General features: G+C 50.0%; 1 protein-coding gene across 10 annotated transcripts in view; it reads right to left on the bottom strand.

The window, feature by feature from the left end:
• Positions 1-17,212, bottom strand: part of BCAR3 (BCAR3 adaptor protein, NSP family member) — a 142,930-nt gene that overhangs the window by 71,582 nt on the left and 54,136 nt on the right. For all 10 annotated transcript variants that reach the window (XR_016210895.1, XM_089300324.1, XM_089300325.1 and 7 more), the window contains one exon: positions 8,889-8,928. Coding sequence is in view for 8 of the 10 variants with exons in the window: in XM_089300324.1 (XP_089156450.1) it covers positions 8,889-8,928 (40 nt within the window). In the remaining 2 variants the exon portion in view is untranslated. The remainder of the gene's footprint in view (positions 1-8,888; positions 8,929-17,212) is intronic.

The following is a 17,212-nucleotide window of genomic DNA, read 5'->3' as shown; positions in this document are numbered from 1 at the left end:
CAGGTGTGGGGGCTCTGAGACATAAACGGCTTCTCTCTCAGTTTGGAGGACAGCACCCAAAGCACGGGGCAAGTATCCTTATCTGAACTGACATCAGAAGTGTCTAGATTCTGCATTTGTTCAGATGTTGGAATATTTGCATGTTCATAATGAGACACCTTAGGAATGGGATCCAAGTCTAAACATGCAATTCACTTATGTCTCATGCACACTTCACACACATAGCCTTGAGGAAACTTTAGGCGATATTTTTAATGATTTTCTACATGAAACAAAGTTTCATGACGTGGGATTTCCCACTTGTGGCATCATGTCAGTGTTCAGAAAGTTTTGGATTTGGGGTCTCGGATTTTGGCCTGCATTAGCAGAGTCAAGCCCTATTTGGAGGCTCCAGGGCCTGGTCCTTCCTCGCCGCTGCAGGTTGCTGGAGTCCCTGGCTTATAGACTTGGCCCTCCGATCTCGGCCTCTCTCATCGCACCGTGTCCTCCCTGGGTGTCTGTGCTCAAATCCCCCTTTTCTTCTAAGAACACCAGTCACTGGGCAGGATGGTCTCCACTTAGTTTGATTCTATCTGCAAAGACCTATTTCCAAATAGCACCACACTCACGCTAGATTTAAGACTTCAACATATGTTTTAGGGGGACATGATTTAACTCACAATAGCACCCTAACTCCAAACCACTCAGCTGCTCTGTCTCTGAGGTGCCATCTCGGCAAGGGCAGTAGAAGTCCCAGAGCAGTAAGGACGGCCAGGCTGGTGGGGCACGGTGGGTGGGGAGGGCAGGAGAGGGTGTAAAAGGCAGACAGGTGGAGGACATCCTGCATCTGAAGTCCAATTATAGAGCTGAGTGGGGTCACAGTGACAGTTCCAATTATTATTATTTTTGTTTTCTGACAGGCAGAGTGGACAGTGTGAGAGAGAGACAGAGAGAAAGGTCTTCCTTTTGCCGTTGGTTCACCCTCCAATGGCCACTGTGGCCGGCAGGCTGCGGCCGGCGCACTGCGCTGATCCGATGGCAGAAGCCAGGTGCTTCTCCTGGTCTCCCATGGGGTGCAGGGCCCAAGCACTTGGGTCATCCTCCACTGCACTCCCTGGCCACAGCAGAGAGCTGGCCTGGAAGAGGGGCAACCGGGACAGAATCCGGCGCCCCAACCGGGACTAGAACCCGGTGTGCCAGCGCCGCAAGGTGGAGGATTAGCCTAGTGAGCCGCGGCGTGGGCCCCAATTATTATTAAGATTTATTTATTTCAAAGAGTTACAGAGAGAGGGGGAGAAACAGAGAGCTTCCATCTGCTGGTTTACTCCCCAGACGGCCAAAATGGCCGGGGCTGGGCCAGGTGGAAGGCAGAAGCCCAGAGCTTCCTCCAGGTTTCCCATGTGGGTGGCACTTGGACCACCTTCTATCACTTTTCCCAGGCCATTAGCTGAACAGGAAATGGCGCAACTGGGACGTGAACCAGTGCCCATTTGGGACACTGGCATCACAGGTGGTAGTTTTTACCCAGTACGCCACAACGCCGGCCCCGACAGTTCTAATTCTTGCTTGCCTGTTAGATTTCTAGTCTCTTTGCCACCTCTCATTCTGTTTGAGGTCTCAGAAGACTCTGTTACTCAAGCTGGAGAGAATAGTGTCTCAGCTTCCAGGCTGAAGCAGAATGCAAATCCGCACAGAGCGCGAACCTGGCTTTATCCTCTCTCTGTGGCCAGACCAGGCTCCTCTGAGCACCTTCAGGGAGCAGCTCCAGGTTTGACTGTCTCCAAATGTCAGGCTCAGAAGGGCCAAGGAGAATTCACTTCTCTGGGGGATGTGAGCAAAATCGTGTGGGGCTATACCGGCAGAGCGCTGCGCGGCCTGAGGAGCCACCCAGAGCAGCCCCAGGCAGGGGCATGGGGCTCAAGTACCCTATCATTCAGTGGAGCTGAAGATACCAGAAGCGACCAATCAGCAGGAGAGATGGCGCTCGGAGCCCACCAGACACCGGGACGCAGCCCCATGCTGCGCGGTGTTGCAACAGCACTGTCTCTGTGATTGTGCAAGACCACAACGCTTGCACAAGGTCTCATCGCCGTGTCACCAGGGCGAGCTAAAGGCGACTCGGCTGCATGGACCAGCAGCACGGAACGACGGGGTGTTCTGGTGAAAGCCTGCTACCCCTCACTGGGGAGGCAGGTGTGAGCAGCCCACAGCAGGCGCAGGAAGCCCTTTCTCCAGCAGGGGTGGGGGACCTTTTCTCCGCCAAGGGCCACTGCAAAGCGGTCAGCTTCAAAATCAGCCTGCTATGGTTTCACTGAATTTCGAGTCTCACCTGCAGTTGCCTTGGCAAGGCCGATCACACGATTTCGTGGCCCTTTTATGGCCCACAGGCTGGATGTTCCCTACCCCTGAGTGTAAAGGCTTGTGGGAGGCTTTGTGGCCCTCCTGTCACAGACGCTCAGTCCACAGTGAGCACAGCCACAGGCAATCCGTGGACAGGTGGGCGTGGCCGTGTTCTAACACACTTTATGTATGCACATCAAAATTTAACTTTTAGATGATTTTGTTATTCAATGTTTGACTTAAAAAAAAGAAAGCATTTCAAAACATGTGATCCGTTTTCAGCTTGTGCACCTCACAAAAGCAGCTGGTGGGCCAGAGGTGACACTCCAGTGTAAAGAGAGCCTTAAATACCTGGGCACTGAAAGTCATCGTGGTGACAAGCTGTCCACGTGGAAAGCGCCTGGCCTCCCTAAAGCCTTGGCAAGACGTCAGGCCCTGTGCGCTCTGAAATTTCCCTCGACTCCCTCTCCCTCACCTGGATCCGTTCATTTACCCAGTAAAATGGGTATTACCTTTCCCTTCCCACTGCTACCGTCTTGGGCGGTAACACTGTCCTCCACCTGCCTGACCTGGCCGAGCAAGGACAGACACGTGCTATTTGCCTAACACCACGTGTTGAATGAGCGAGTCCACGCAGTGGAAAACCAGCACGCTCAGCACCTTCTCCTTCTGCTCACGGGTCTGGCCTCACCGACGTGGCCCATCCCAAAACGGAAAACTTCCCCTATGAGGGGCAGTAACTAAGGAGGAAAGTACAAGGTTTGGTCTTGCCTTTAACTTTTTTTTTTTTTTTTTTTTTTTAGAGAAAAAAGAGAAAGCTCTCTCTACCAGTTCACTCTCCCAATGCCTGCAACAGCTCGGGGGGAGGAGGGGGCAAAGCTGGGAGCCAGGAACTCAATCCAGGTCTCCCATGCAGGTGGCAGAAACCCAAGGACCCCGACCACCACTGCTGTCTCCCAGGGACTGCGGTCAGGAGGCAGAGCCTGGAGCTAAACCCCGTTAGCTTCCTCTCTAAAGTCGAGCTTACTGTGAACAACCTGCACCAACCAGAGTCAGCCCGGCTAGCGCGACTCTGGGAGTCTACAAAAAGCCACGACTGTGTAACTATCCCCACCATCAAGGGTTTTGTTTTTTTTTCCCCCTCATCCCCCAAATTTCCCTTTTGCCATGGTTCTCTTTCCCCGCTCCTTTCCCAACTGCCGATTTGTTTTCCGCCACTCTGAGCTGGGGTGAGGCCCTTGGACAGGGTCTACTTTTACACAGCTCAATGTATCTGAAGTGCATCCACGGTTCTGTGTGTGTCGGCAGCTGGCCCCTTTTCATGGCTCAATAGTATGCCACTGTAAAGGCGCTCTACCGTGAGCCACCGGCGGGAGGACATTTGGGTTGTTCCCAGTTTTTTCCAGCTAAGCAGTCACACACACTCAGACTTCTGTACGCACACGTGTTTCCAGGGTTGATTTCTTACAAACGGCCACATTCTTGCAGACGTGGAGGGTAAGACGCCCTGAATGGGGACTGTCCTCCAAGCCTATTCTTCTGTCTTCCCACGCTGCCTTGGCGCTTTAAAAACTGCAGTAACGCAAAACCTCCCAAGAATATTTGCAGGGAATGCTTTCTTGGCACGAGTGGGAGAAGTTGGCTGGGAGCTCCTTTCCTCCCTCTGAATGCGGGCCGGAGGGAGCCAGGGCTGTTTCACATTCACCACTGGCAGCGTTTGATCCCTGGTCCCAGGGGGATGGAGCTGGCCCTGCGGATGTGCACACTCAGGCAAAAACCTGCAGAGCCAGCCCATCAGGCCATTATTCAGTCCATGCGACTTGCTAAAATCTCACGGGATGGACAGCGTGCCATTGTCTCTGTAAGTCCCTCTCAGGACTTTGTTAGCTGGCTAATTCAGAGCAGGCTGGCCTGTTTTCCTGCTGGGAGAAAAGTTTTTTTTTTTCCCCCTCAAAGACAGCTATTTAACCGTGACCATGGCTGCAGCCATCTTGAGCACAAAAGGGGAGCCCCTTCTCCTACCAACAGCCAGGGCACTTATTCTTGGCGCTGGAATGCGCATAATTACTCCTCTTTGAGTCTGCTGGGTGACCTAAGGCCTCACCAGCCAGAGCAGGAAAGGCCGTGCTGAGATCTGAGCTTTGCATGATCTGCAAGACCTCCGGGAAGGAGCCATCTATCTGGGCGCACTGACCCCACAGAGGGCCACTGTCCCACCCACTCTGGGCTCCTCCGCACTGCAGCACTCTGGGCCCCACTCTGGTCCTCTCTTCTCCTGACCTGCAAGGTGAGCTCAGAGCCGGCAAGTCTCCTTACAAAAGCTCACGGAAGAGCTGACTACTAAAGAAAGAAGGTATCCGTTCTCCCTAGGAGCCTCCTGAGAACAAAGGCTGCATCCCGGGCTGCTTCCTGACCACGCTTGCCCGGGGAGCAGCCCTTTGTACACAGGCAGGCATCGTGCTGTTCACAGCCAGGCCAAGGGAAAGCACTTGCCCACTCCCAGCGGGGCTCCGGTGAAAACAACAGGCCTCCCAGATTCCCTTCGCTGCTTTGCTGTATTTTCCAATTTACTGTTCCGAAGGACCGTTTAGTCTACAGTGGAAAATCTACAGTGAGGGCGCCTTCTAAAGGCCAGTCACAGGCTCTGCCCCAGCCCATCTAACAAATCCACTTAGCTGATCGTGTCTCCCCCTAAACAAATCCACTTTAAGTCACTCCTTACTGAAAGAGCCATAGGCGTGTACGTGACAAGACTGAAAGGAGTTAGTCTTCAGTTTCAAAGAAAATTATATGTAAAGGGGAAGGAGACAGTAAATAATCTAATATAAATTTATAAAACCTGGTCCGGGGGCCGTGGGGGGAACACAAGAATTTTGAAGCCCCAAGTAGCTCCGGCACAGAAATGAAAAGGAAGATAAGAGAGAAAACAAAAGGTTTCACATGCTCAAGGGTGGTGTGGGGGGTGTCACAAAGTGGATCAACAGTGGATCGCAAAGGCAGAAGGACTTGTTTCTGCCCAGGAAACTCCATGGGTGGGCAGTTACCAGCTGTCTGGTCCTTGGTCTTAATTTCTAAGACACAGGAAATGCTACCCTTGCTCCAGTCCATACAGCAATTTGACAGTAGTGAGTGCCAGTGTAATGAAGAACTCCTTACAACCAGCTTAACAAATAAAACCTTGCCTCTAGCCTAGACAGTTACAGAGAATCCTAAAAACGGCAGCTGGCAGGAGCATTTGCCCCACCTCAAGGTTTTCTGGCTGTGGGGAGGGGGGGACTCCTGCAGAGCATGTAGTAAGAACTCCAAGGCCACACTGCCTATCACGCCAGGGCGGGGACCCGGCTCCTGCGCTGGGGGACTGCAACTTGGATCCCCAGCTGGACAGCCACTGGGGGTCTCTATTACTGACGCTCAGTGCAACTGTTTCCCCAAGTTCTCTAGGCAACTGCCTGACACAGGCCCAAGACACTGGACACAGAGTGGAAATCTTACTGAGGAGGAAAAATTCAGCACAGCCCAGGGTGGGCAGTAAGGAGGTAGAGCAGCCCAAAGCCAGAACTCCACTCTCCACTTCACTATTGCGCCTCTAAAAGCTGTTTCCTCCTACAAAAACTGGTTGGCTTTATCTAGGGTAAGGCATGCTAGGTACGCGGAGGAACATTCCAGAGCTGCGCACCACTCACCAAAGTCATTAATGACACAGTAAACAGCGGCAGGAAGGCAGAGCCACCATAGAGGCTCCCGTCTTCCAGCCTGGAAGGAATGTTTTCCTGCATTTACAGTGAGAACACGGATTTTCTTTTTTTTTAAAGATTTATTTGAAAGGCAGAGTTATGGGGCTGGCGTTGTGATGTAGTGTGTTAAGCTGCCACCTGTGATGCCAGCATCCCATGTGGTGCTTTCCCAGGTGTACTAGCAGGGAGCTGGATTGGAAGCAGAGCAGCAGGGACTTGAACCAATGTTTATATGGGTTGTCGGCAGCATGGGCGGCAGCTTAACCCACTACGCCATACTACGTCATACTACGCCATACTACGCCATAGCACCAGCTCCCATTCTACTTGATTTCAACGAAGGACTTCAGGATGATGCAAAACAGTTAAATTCAGACTTTCCAAATCATAATGCTTTTGAGCTACTATGGGGAATGGTGGAAGAGAAGGGAGAAAGCTGGGAAAACAAGGAACAAGTAGAAGAAGAAAAAGGAAAAATAAGACTCCTCTCTCAGAGCCAGAATGAAAGAGACAGTGAGGAGGAAGATACCCAAATCCCTGGGCTACTTTGGGATCTGCAATGAATTTTCTTATCAGGTGCAAACATCACACGGGTCTGAGCGCTCCTGGGAGGGCCAGCAGGAGGCCAGCCTGCTGCACAGGTGAGGGAAAGGCCCCCTAGGTCTCCCCTCACCGCACACGAAGGGGCGGACTCCTCCCAGTGAGGCAGCCCAGGAACCGTGCTTTGTAAATGAGCAACAACGCACACTCCATGGCTATGCCAGGGACTCAGAACATGAACTGCGCAGAACCGAATTTTGGACCCTTTCTCTGTCCGGATGCTCTCCCCCCGCCACAACACTGCAGTTCCACAGTCCTACTACCTATGGGGTCAGCCTCAGTGCCTTGCCTCCCCCAGCCCCAGGCCTCTGTCTTCTCTGTGGGCACTAAGAAAACCAGGTGAAGATGGTCAGAAAGTGTCCTGATAGGGACAAGAGCTGACGGAGAGACGGCAGGAGACCTGGGCTGGAGCTGCTGAGAGCATTAGGGCTGCCCGCGGGCCACATGGTGCTTCCACTGCCCAGACGGGACTCTGGCCGGTTCAGACGGCCCTCCATTCTGTGGTTACAGGAAATCCAGAAAAATGTGACATCCAGATTCCTATTTTTTTCCAACCCTGAAGGTGACCCACTGGAAGGGCCTTCATGATGCAACACCACATAGAACTTCTCCTTTTCTCCATGCCCAAGAGGCAAGGCGTGCTCCAGCAAGTGGTAGGGAAGATGCTGCTCAAAGCCAAGGGGGCCAGACTGCACCCCACTTTATACACAGCTCTTACCTCCCTGGATTTATCTCCAACCACCTTCCAGACGCAAGGCACAGGCTGGCACCAACAGGAGGCCAGCCAGGCTCCAAAGGGCAACCAAGTCTTAGAAATGCCACCAAGTGCCTGAGCTGGCCCGAGAAGCCGGACCCCGGGTCCCCCTGGGTCAAAGGCCCTCTACGGACACACTCTTACAGCCCATGGAGGGCAATGAAAACATCCACAATGGCCCAACAAATCCCAAATCCATCCTTCTACCACAGCTGGGGAACCGCTGGCCCTGCCAAGGCAATGGCGGGTGGGACTTGAACTTCAATTGGTCTGCTCCAGGTTAATTTTTAAGCTGGTAATTTTGTATGGCCTGCAACTGACGTTATAAATACCCAAATGACCCTTAGCTGGAAAAAAAGGTTGCCCACCCTTGCAACCAAGGACCACATGAGACAGAAAGAAAAAAAGCCAAAACACTCTGATGCATTCACATTCAGGACGATGCAGACACACCACCGAAAAGGTGCAGAACTGATGCAGGGAGAATCGTCTTCCATGAGCCCACAGGGAGCAGCTGGGGGCGGCACCGCCGCCGAGCTGGGCACCTCCTGGGCGATACAGCTCCACTCACCACAGCTGATACATATGAAGGCGTTGCAGTCACTTAGATGACACTAAAACAGCCACCCTAAAATGCCCCAGGTCTTTCAGGAGGTCAGGCTTTTGCAGAGAGACCAAACCAAGTTTTTCGATAAGCAGTCGAGGGTGTCCGTGGGGAGGGCAGCCTGGCTGGGACTGCTGTGGGAGACACGGAATTTCTGAAGGGTGTCACAGAGTGATTTTCCGAGAACTCTTCTGATTTACATAATCCTATCGCAAAGTCCAATCACAGCCTGTGCGAACAGCATCCCCTAATGCTCTGCAGCACACAACCGACACAAAACTGCGTAGGATGCACGTTGGGGAGCGGGGGAGGGGCAGGAAGACCCTGTGAGAAGGGTAAAGGGTGCAGTGTTGAACAGCAGCGGCCGGCAGCCCCACAGGTAACCACGGTTCCCCCATGTGGACCAGGGTTAGCAGCCGAGCGAGAGGCTGGCAGCTGCGACAGAGAGGGATGGGCCACAGAACCTCGGGAGCCCGCAGTCCTCTGCTGACAGTAAGCGCAGGTCCGCCACTCCTCACCCATCACCCTGAAATCCAAAACCCTCTGACAAACCAAAGTTTAAAACAGAATTCAGCTGGCAGCAAAACCAACCCAGCCTCATTTGGTGGCAATATGTGACCTTCAAATTGTGAGCCTTAAGAGACCACCCACTGTCCGCGTCCTTGTCCCCTGTAGGATGACTATTCCTGCACGCTACTGCCTGTCGGAGGGTGACTGGAGACCCCACGAAGTGTGCCAGAGGCCTGAGGGAGTCCAGCTCCTTCCAGGACGTTTCAGACGCGCTAACCAGCTTTCTACGTAAGCCAGGCTGAACGGTACCAGGCAACAGTGTGTTCCAAACGGGAACGCTATGACCCGGGGTCACCTGGTTTCCTACCTTCACATAGTCCAGAGTCGAGTCCAGAAGATGTAGATCCCTGGAGAGAGAAAACAGAAGTAATGAGAATCATCGGGCGCATCGCCTTCTCACGCTGCCCAGGACGGCTGCGCCCAGTCATCTGAGCTGCCCTCCAGCGAATCCCTCGCACGGTGTGCACAGTGCCGGCATCTCAGCCAACAAGGGCGTGTCAACTGTGGGCCCCAGAATGTTCCGCTGTTATAAGCAATACTTCCAGGTGGGCAGAGGTGGGGAAGATGAGCAGGACTGGATGCTCAATCTTGTGAGCACTAATCTTTTTTTTTTTTTCAGATCTTATTTATTTGACAGGTAGAGCTACAGACAGTGAGAGGGAGAGACAGAAAGGTCTTCCATCTGCTGGTTCACTCCCCAAATGGCCACACGACCAGAACTGGGCTGATCAGAAGCCAAGAACCAGCAGCCAGAAGCCTCCTCCAGGTCTCCCATGCAGGTGAAGGGGCTCAAGCACTTGGACCATCTTCTACTGGTTTCCCAGGCCACAGCAGAGAGCTGAATCAGAAGAGCAGCAGCCGGGACTAGAACCGGTGCCCATATGGGATGTCAGCCCTGTAGGCGGAGGATTAACCTACTGTGCCACAGTGCTGGTCCCATGAGCACTAATCTCATCTAGATTCCTTCCCACACGGGCCCCAGCAGGCAGCTGTCATGTCCACCTTGAAGGTATGCAAGTGGGGGCTCAGGTGGACAGAACAGCTGCCCAAGGTCATCCAGCACCTGGGTGAGGGCGGGGACAGAGCCCGAGACCCGGTCCTGTTCCTCCTACTCAACCACATCTTTCTCTTCTTATCACTGGATGCTCCTCCATTCCTTGTAGACATCTGAGCTCTCCATTCTAATTTTCTCTCTTCCCTACCTAATGTCTGCTCGTATTGTGTCTATCATAACACAAAACATTAGGATTCGCCAGACGAGTAAACAGTAGTGGGCAGCATCGGGGAGGGTGACATAGTAGAGAAAGCAGAAAGAGGTCTGACGGAGCAAAAGGAGAGGGCGGGGAGACCTGGGAGCTGAGGTTTTCAGTGCCCGCAGGGTTAGGGCCAGGTGCCCCCTCCTGCAGAATGAAAAGCCAGCTGCTCTCTGAGACTGCCTCTCCACACAATCAGCTCCTCCCCACAGAGAAAGCTTTTCTTTTCTTGATATTTATTTATTTATTTGAAAGGCAGATTTATGAGAAAGAAAGAGAGAGAGAGACAGAGACAGAGAGAGAGGCAGATATTTCATCCTCTGGTTCGCCCCCAAGATGGCTGCAACAGCCAGCGCTGGGCCAGGGGGCCAAGAGTCCAGAGCTTCATTCAGGACTCATAGATGGTTTGCAGGGGCCCATGTATTTGGGCCATAGTTTCTGTTGCTTTTCCTAGGCCATTAGCAGGAAGTTGGACTAGAAGCAGAGAAGCCAGGACTTGAACCAGTGCCCATATGGGATGCTGGCATCACGGGGGGTGGCTTTACCCATCGCAATGTTGCCTCCCAAAGGTTTTTAAAAGTGTATTATTTCGGGGCCAGAGAGGCTAAAGCCATCCCTGCAGTGCCGGCATCACATATGGATGCCAGTTCGAGTCCCGGCTGCTCCACTTCTGATCCAGCTCTGTGCTATGGTCTGGGAAAACAGTAGAGGATGCCCAAGCCCTTAGGCCCCTGTGGAACACCCAGAAGAAACTCCTGGCTCCTGGCTTCAGGACAAGAGTTGACTCAAGCTGGCAACAGCTCTGGCTGTTGTTGCCATTTGGGGAGTGAACCAGCAGATAGAAGACCTCTGACTCTGCCTCTGCATCTCTCTATAACTCTGCCTTTCAAATAAATAAATAAATCTTTTTAAAAAAAAAAAAAGTCCCTTATATCTATGACTACTGATATTAGAATTAAAATTGAAAAAATATTTACTCAAGTTAAAAATAAACCCATCAGGTTTACGTAACATTTTAAGTTAGAAAAAGATGTTTTTCATAACAAAAATTTAGTGAGCAGAGTGACATTTTATATTCTGCAAATATTTTAAATGTCTGGCTTAGTACAAGACCAGCTGTTTTCTCCTATCTACTTCTGCATTCAATCCACTGTGCTCTATGTCTTGGTTGAAATAAATGAAGACAATTCATCCTCGCGTACACATGTAATTGGAAAAGCGAGGGGTTTTAAGCAGACTTCCAGGTAATTAGGAGCCCTCTCCTTTGATACCACACCAAAAGTCAGCCCCGGTAGCTTCTTGGGATTAGCAGTAGTGTGGAGTCTGGAGCCACGTCTTCTTTCCTGTGCATCTTACACTCTGAGTGACCTTGGTCCTTGCATGACTCTAACCAGTACTCTGGGAAATAGCTCCTTGCTGAGTCACACACACCTTCCACATTCCAGCCCGTCTCAATATAACATGAAGAAACCACATTCCTTAACATCAACACTGATCTCATCACGATTCTCCTAAATCCCAACTTTCACTTGAAAGCTTGAATTTTTCCCCTACAGGCAGCCAACACCGTCAAGTATTTGCCCCGAGCTTCCTTTCGTTCATTTTTGGGAAAGTGTCCATTGAATACCAACAACACACAGTCAGATCTTGTGACTGTAGCTCCTGAGCTGTTCTACATCGTATTTCAGCAATTTGGTTTAGAACTGTGTCTGGGATCTTTGCCCTTCCCACTAGATTTCGCAGTAAAATCCCTTTTCCTTTCACTGTGACAAAAAATGACCTACATGAAAGATCTCTGTGAGTGACATCCTGGGGAAAGAAGGGGCCATCAAAGAAGGAGGTACCTTTCTCTGAAGGGAGGAGAGAACTTCCACTTTGATTATGGCCTTGTCTACATAAGGACGGAGTTGGTGAACTCAAGAGGCTTCCAGACCGGCGCCGCGGCTCACTAGGCTAATCCTCCACCTTGCGGCGCCGGCACACCGGGTTCTAGTCCCAGTCGGGGCGCCAGATTCTGTCCCAGTTGCCCCTCTTCCAGGCCAGCTCTCTGCTGTGGCCCGGGAGTGCAGTGGAGGATGACCCAAGTGCTTGGGCCCTGCACCCCATGGGAGACCAGGATAAGTACCTGGCTCCTGCCATCGGATCAGCGCGGTGCGCTGGCCGCAGCCCGCCGGCCGTGGCGGCCATTGGAGGGTGAACCAACGGCAAAGGAAGACCTTTCTCTCTCTCTCTCTCACTGTCCACTCTGCCTGTCAAAAAAATAAATAAAAAAAATAAAAATAAGAGGCTTCCATAGCCTTGGCAGCTCATGACAAGAGCCTCGGGTGATTACCGACATCATAAATAAGAGTGTCAATTGTTAAATCAACAACAGGAGTCACTGTGTACTTACTCCCCATGTAGGATCTCTGTCCTTAATGTGTTATACTATGTGAATTAATAGTAAAACTATTACTCAAACAGTACTTTATACTTTGTGTATCTGTATGAGTGCAAACTATTGAAATCTTTACTTAGTATAGAGTTGATCTTCTGTATATAAAGATAATTAAAAATGAATCTTAATGAAGAATGGGATGGGAGAGGAAGTAGGAGGTGGGACAGGAGTGGGGGTGGGAGGGTGGCTATGGGGGGAAGAACCGCTATAATCCAAAAGTTGTACTTACAAAATTTATATTAAATAAAAGCTTTCTATAAAAAAAGAAAGAAAGAAAGAAAGAAAGAAAGAAAGAAAGAAAGAAAGAAAGAAAGAAAGAAAGAAAGAAAGAAAGAAAGGAAGAAAGGAAGAAAGGAAGAAAGGAAGAAAGAAAGAAAGAAAGAAAGAAAGAAAGAAAGAAAGAAAGAAAGAAAGAAAGAAAGCAAGCTGAACAGCTCTTCTTTCCTTTTCTCCAGAGAGGCACAGGAAATCTCTCTGCATTCCCTGAGCTCATTCTCAACCTTAGACTCACCAAGGCGGGGCTGAGATGACCAAGGCAGGCGAGCCAGGGCGCTGTGCCTGGTGGTCCCCAGGCAGCACTGGGGACACTTAGCCATGTCCCTGCTCAGAGATGGGATCGCTCTGAGGTGACAACTATTTCCTGCTTTGTTACAATAAATATGAAAAAGATGCATATTCAAAAGTTAAAATGTACTACAATCAAATTTTTTAAATTAAAAAATTTGAATTTTTTTTAACCTTTTCATCAGATGTTTTTAAGTAAAACTAATTTTTCAGAAGCTGTGAGAGCACAGCTGCAGGAATCCGGTGACTGTGGAGCAGTCTGGCGGTGCCGCCTTGCTCCGCACTGAGGCGCGAGCTGCTTTACCCACCACGGTTTTTGCCCCATCAGCGCAAACATCAATACAGGGGAAACAGCAAATAACATGTTAGTGTGCTGTAATTTAACAGTTGACACTCTTACTTATGACAGGTTAGATATCACCCATCCCCTGACAGGCTCAGGGAGACTCCCAGGGGTCCATGGATCACACCTGGAGAACTACACACTCTAAATAAAAAGGCCCAAATATTTTTACCAATAGATGTGTAATCAATGGACATCACACCAAAAAATCAAGCCACAAAAGCAAAAATAGGTAAATGGGACTACCTCAGATTAAAGAGCTTCCACACAACCAAGTGAAAAGGCAGCCTCGGAACCCCTCCAGGAGCGGGGCCGGGGGCAGAGAGGCAGAGACGGAGTCACAGGAAACAAGGCAGATATGGACGATGAACCAGTCCAGAGACCTAACGCACAACAGGAGGACTACGGGAAATAAAACTGTATTGCTCGAGGGTAGCTCAAAAGTTCATGAGAAATGGACTTGGGGGGCAACAGGTTAAACCCCAGTTTGAGATGCCCACACCGCATCTAGGAAAGCTGGTGTGAGTCCTTGCTACTCTGCTTCCAACCCGGCAGGCAGCAGAGAAGGGCTCAGGTGCCTGGGAGACCCAAGGTGGAGTTCCTGGCTCCTGGCTGCAACCTGGCCCAGCCCTGGTCGTCCTGGACATTTAGGAAGTGAACCAGCGAATGGAAGATCTCTCTCATTCTCTGCTGCTCTTTCAAGTAGATAATGAATGTCTTTAAAAGATAAGTCTGTTTTGATGCAAAGATTTTTGAAATCCATGTACTGTTTTTGTGTAATATGCATTTTTCCATGACTTTTTAAAGACCCCTTGTATTTGGAATTCATACTAAATAATAGATTTTCAATATTTATTCTATAAAAAAAAACAAAAAAGAGTAACAGTGATATTAATAGAAATGTCAATTTACTTACCTTAGTAACTTTATTATTTTACAAGGAGACTTCCAAAACTTTGTGGAAAATGGAGTTAAAAGGTAAGTTTATTTTAGTACAAAAATTTTTGAAACCCATGCATAGTTTTTTAATAACACACATTTCCCACAAGGTTTATTTCTTAGGATTTATTTATTTGAGAGTCAGAGTTATAGGGAGAAAGAAGGAGAGAGAAAGATCTTCCATCCACGGCTGATTCATTCCCCAGATGGCTGCAACAGCCAGAGCTGGGCCAGGCTGAAACCAGGAACTTTTTCTGGGTCTCCCATGTGGGTACGAGGACATGAGGACTTGAGCCATCCTCTGCTGCTTTCCCAGGCACATTAGCAGGGAGTTGGATGGGAAGTGGAACAGCCGGGACTTGAACTGGCACAGATATGGGATGCTGGTGCTGCAGGCCATGGCTCTAACCCATTGAGTCGCAGTGCTGGATCAGAATAGGAGCAGTGGGGACTTGAACTATACATTCTGATATGGGATGTCGGTGTCACAGGAGGCAGCTCAACCCTCTGTGCCCTAACATCAGCTCCTCCTATGAACTTTCTGAAAAACTCTCATCTGTATCCTGTAACATCACACTGTATACCTTAGACATAGGCAGCAAAATGCATTTAGAAAGGAAGCAGTAGCACGATTAAGAGATTGCTCTGAAGATCCCCTTTCCCGTGGTGTCAATCACTCTCCTTTGTTCCTCACTGATTTCTAGTCTACACAGCAAGGGTGCAGTGGATGACACACACACGCTTGCTCTTTGTGCCTCAGAATCTGTCCTGTGTCGAACGAGCTAACACATGTGCAGCATGTATCATTTCCTCCCCACCTGGAACTTGTTCTCTACTCTCATTTCTCTTAATCATTCTTTCAACACCTGTGACCCACATCACACAGCACCTTCTGCGCCCAATGGGGTCTGTTAAGATCAAGCACAAACTCGGCCAGCGCCTAGACCAGAACAATCTGCTGCGTCGTCTGATGGAGCCAGGGACAGCTGTGTTCTGCTGACTTACAGCATTCTGAAGTGAGAAGCTCTTAAGTTAAATGGTTTTTGCTATTTCTCATCCTGAGTGAATAAACTGACATTTTAATTAAGCATGAAAAGGATCTCAAACAAAAGCCTTCAAAGTATAATCTGCACTTAATTAATATATAGCAGAACAATGCTGCTTCTCCCAAGGCCAAGATTTCAGTTATTTAATACAATACGGGGTCTTCAAAAGCTCTTGAAAATGTGTATTATGAAAAAACTATGCATGGAACTCAAAAATTTTGCACCAAAACAAACATCTTTTTTAAAGTTTATTTTTATGTATTGAAAAGCAGAGCAACAGAGACAGTCATATACAGAGGGTGAGAGACAGAGAGCGAGCTTCCATCCTCTGGTTCATTCTCTAAATGCCTGCACTAGCCAGGGCTGTGCCAAGCCAGAGCCAAGAGCCAGGTACTCCATCCGGATCTCCTGTGTGGGTGGCAGGGATACCACCAGGTGCATAAGCAGCCAGGTGCATTAGCAGGAAGCTGGATAGGAAGTGTGGAGTGGTCTCACCTCAAACCACATAATCTAATATGGGATGCTGGCACCCTACATGGCAGCTTAACCTACTGTGCCACAACACCCATCCCTATGTGTAATTTTTTTTAAAAAAAATTACATCAAAATTATCATCTTTTAATTTCACCTTCCACGAACTTTTTGAAGCACCCTCCTATAAAGCAGTCCCAAGCAGTGACATGAGAGGCCAGCAGCATGATAAAGTGCCCATGCATTGTTTTCTTGAAATTCATTGTTTCTTTTTCATGTGAGACTCTGAAACACTCGGGCGCTGTTGGACTAGTTCTCTATGTGAAAAGTAACATTGGTCCATTTAAACATGCAGCATCAGAAGAATGATTCAATCAGGTAAAATCATTCAACAGCCAAGCAAACCCAATCTCGTGAAACGTCTGCAACACAGCCAGATCTTTTGAGGTTGGGTTTCTACTGCATTTTAGTGACAGGCCTTGTGGGATGATGGAAGGAGGTGCCGTGTGTAGAATTAAATGGTTTGAACTTGCTCTCTCCCTCTCTCTAAAAGCTACCTTTGGCAAGTGAAGGGTGCACGTCACAGAATGAAAATGGATGATCTTTAACAAGGCTGGACTGAAGTACAGGGACCAAAAGGGGGTACCTTAAAAACTAAGGTCTTGGCCAGCGCCGCGGCTCACTAGGCTAATCCTCCGCCTTGCGGCGCCGGTACAACAGGTTCTAGTCCTGGTCAGGGCGCCGGATTCCATCCCGGTTGCCCCTCTTCCAGGCCAGCTCTCTGCTGTGGCCAGGGAGTGCAGTGGAGGATGGCCCAAGTGCTTGGGCCCTGCACCCCATGGGAGACCAGGATAAGTACCTGGCTTCTGCCATCGGATCAGCGTGGTGCGCTGGTCGCAGCGCGCTGGCCGCGGCGGCCATTGGAGGGTGAACCAGCGGCAAAGGGAAGACCTTTCTGTCTCTCTCTCTCACTGTCCACTCTGTCAAAAAAAAACAAAAAAACAAAAAAACTAAACTAAGGTCTTAAGTGGAGGAGATAAAGATTAAAGTAAAAGAGAAACAGGAGACAAAGACAATAAGAATAAGGTGAACAATTTCCTGGTAATTGGCTAGAGAGGTTGGGGTTTCTCTCCCCAGCTCCCTGTCCCGGAATCCCCTACAACCATCAGCGAGTGCGTCCTTGGATCTGCGTGCCACTGCCTACGAAACTTGCAAATTCACAGCAGCACTTCCTGGGTCTGCAGCAGAGCTGAGGCCCAGCTACTTGGAAACCCCTGACTGCTTTAGGACCCTCACTCCCCTCTCCTCCCTGGGAAGGCTGGCCATTACTCCAGCCGAGAGTGCTCAATCAAGCATCGGAACTCTGGGCCCACCTCCTCCAGGAAGCCCTCCCTAAGCCGGCCCTGGCCGCAGGCTGCCCTGGTCCGCGCCATCCCTGGATGCCCTGTGTGGTTATCTGCCCTTTCCCTGCTTGCACCTAACGTGCCCAGTGAAACTACTCACTATGGGAAGGCAGGGAACTGTTCTTCAACGCCAACCCTGGCCCCAGGCACCAAACAAGAAAAACACAATAAATAA

Source organism: Oryctolagus cuniculus, chromosome 7 (genome assembly GCF_051225735.1).
Source record: "Oryctolagus cuniculus isolate XC-2025 breed Fujian yellow rabbit chromosome 7, ASM5122573v1, whole genome shotgun sequence".
Taxonomy (NCBI): domain Eukaryota; kingdom Metazoa; phylum Chordata; class Mammalia; order Lagomorpha; family Leporidae; genus Oryctolagus; species Oryctolagus cuniculus.
This window is presented reverse-complemented; position numbering and strand designations above follow the sequence as displayed.